Below are 1,214 nucleotides of genomic sequence, written 5' to 3'. Positions count from 1 at the left end.
CAGACACGGGAGCTCAGACATGTACAGCCGGAATGGACATATTAAACGAACTCGGTTGCACCTCTAAACATCTGCTGCACACTAAGCATCGTTTATGCGTCATAAATGATGACAACTTGCCCATCATGGGACCTTAATTGCCACGATGTCACTTGATGATACAGCATGTTCAGAAGTGATATACATCAAGAATTAAGGGCCTGTATATATCGCAAACGGAAAAAACTAAGGGTCATCGGCAACGATTTCCCAGGGCAACTTAGGAGTCAAGTAGCTACAACAAAGGCTAACCCTAAGCCAAGTGACAAAAGGTTAACCCCTTGCAGATGCCCATACAGGTCGCCTTGCCCATCACTACCAGACAAGCTGCCATTTTCTACTAGACCTGAATATCTAGAAGACCTAGGAAACTGGATCAAATGTTACTTTGCCAGCAACGTGTTCAACACATGTACACATAAAAAATTGCAGACCATGACTGGAGAACCATTTACCATCACGTTTCTGGACCAACCTAAAGCCGTTCACAAACCAATCTCGGTTCCTCACCGCTGGAAAAAAGCTGTAACATCCCAGCTTGATGCTTATGTAGCACTGAACATCATTAAACCAGTACTAGCAGGGACATCAATGACATGGTGTTCCAGAATGATCACAGTTTCCAAAAAAGATGGTAATCCACATAGAACGGTCGATTTGCAGAATTTGAATGCAGCAACAAGACAGGAGACATTCCACACACCCTCTCCCATCAAGCTTGTCAATACAATACCCCCAGGACAAAAGAAAACCTTTCTTGATGCCTGGAATGGGTATCACAGTGTTTCCCTTACTGCAAAAGCGCAGGATGCCATGACTTTCATCACAGAATAGGGCAGATTTGAGAGCTCGCCAAGGTTTCCAAACATTTGATGGATGTTTGGAAACCATTAACTCAAACATTGATCGGAGTTTTTCGATTATCGAATTTTGATACTTATTGGGGGCATTCCAATACAAAACCTACCGATGCACACTGTCAGACATATAAAGTATATTTGTGTGAAATTAAAAAAAAAAATCGATCTAGCCATTTCGGAGTCCATAGGGAACGAAATCACACACACATAATACCTTTTATCTATAAAAAATATGGTTAATGAACAATACGGTCTTAGGCTTGTACACTGGATCATAAAACAAGTGAGAGTTAATACATGATACAAGATCACCTA

At 41.4% G+C, this 1,214-nt stretch overlaps 1 protein-coding gene across 1 annotated transcript; it reads left to right on the top strand.

The window, feature by feature from the left end:
• Positions 1–474: 474 nt before the first annotated feature.
• Positions 475–873, top strand: LOC145284583 (uncharacterized). Its single transcript, XM_080133496.1, has one exon. It carries the CDS (start codon positions 475–477, stop codon positions 871–873), a length of 399 nt encoding a protein of 132 aa, XP_079989622.1.
• The last annotated feature ends 341 nt before the right edge of the window (positions 874–1,214 follow it).

This window comes from Euprymna scolopes, chromosome 9 (assembly GCF_053919585.1).
Source record: "Euprymna scolopes isolate OS-2025 chromosome 9, ASM5391958v1, whole genome shotgun sequence".
In the NCBI taxonomy this organism is placed as follows: Eukaryota; Metazoa; Mollusca; class Cephalopoda; order Sepiida; family Sepiolidae; genus Euprymna; species Euprymna scolopes.
Note: the sequence above shows the minus strand (reverse complement) of the source record. Positions and strands in the feature narration are given on the sequence as shown.

Excerpts from the sequence above, each read along its gene's own strand:
- LOC145284583 (XM_080133496.1), top strand. The coding sequence starts at position 475 with ATGACTGGAGAACCATTTACCATCACGTTTCTGGACCAACCTAAAGCC.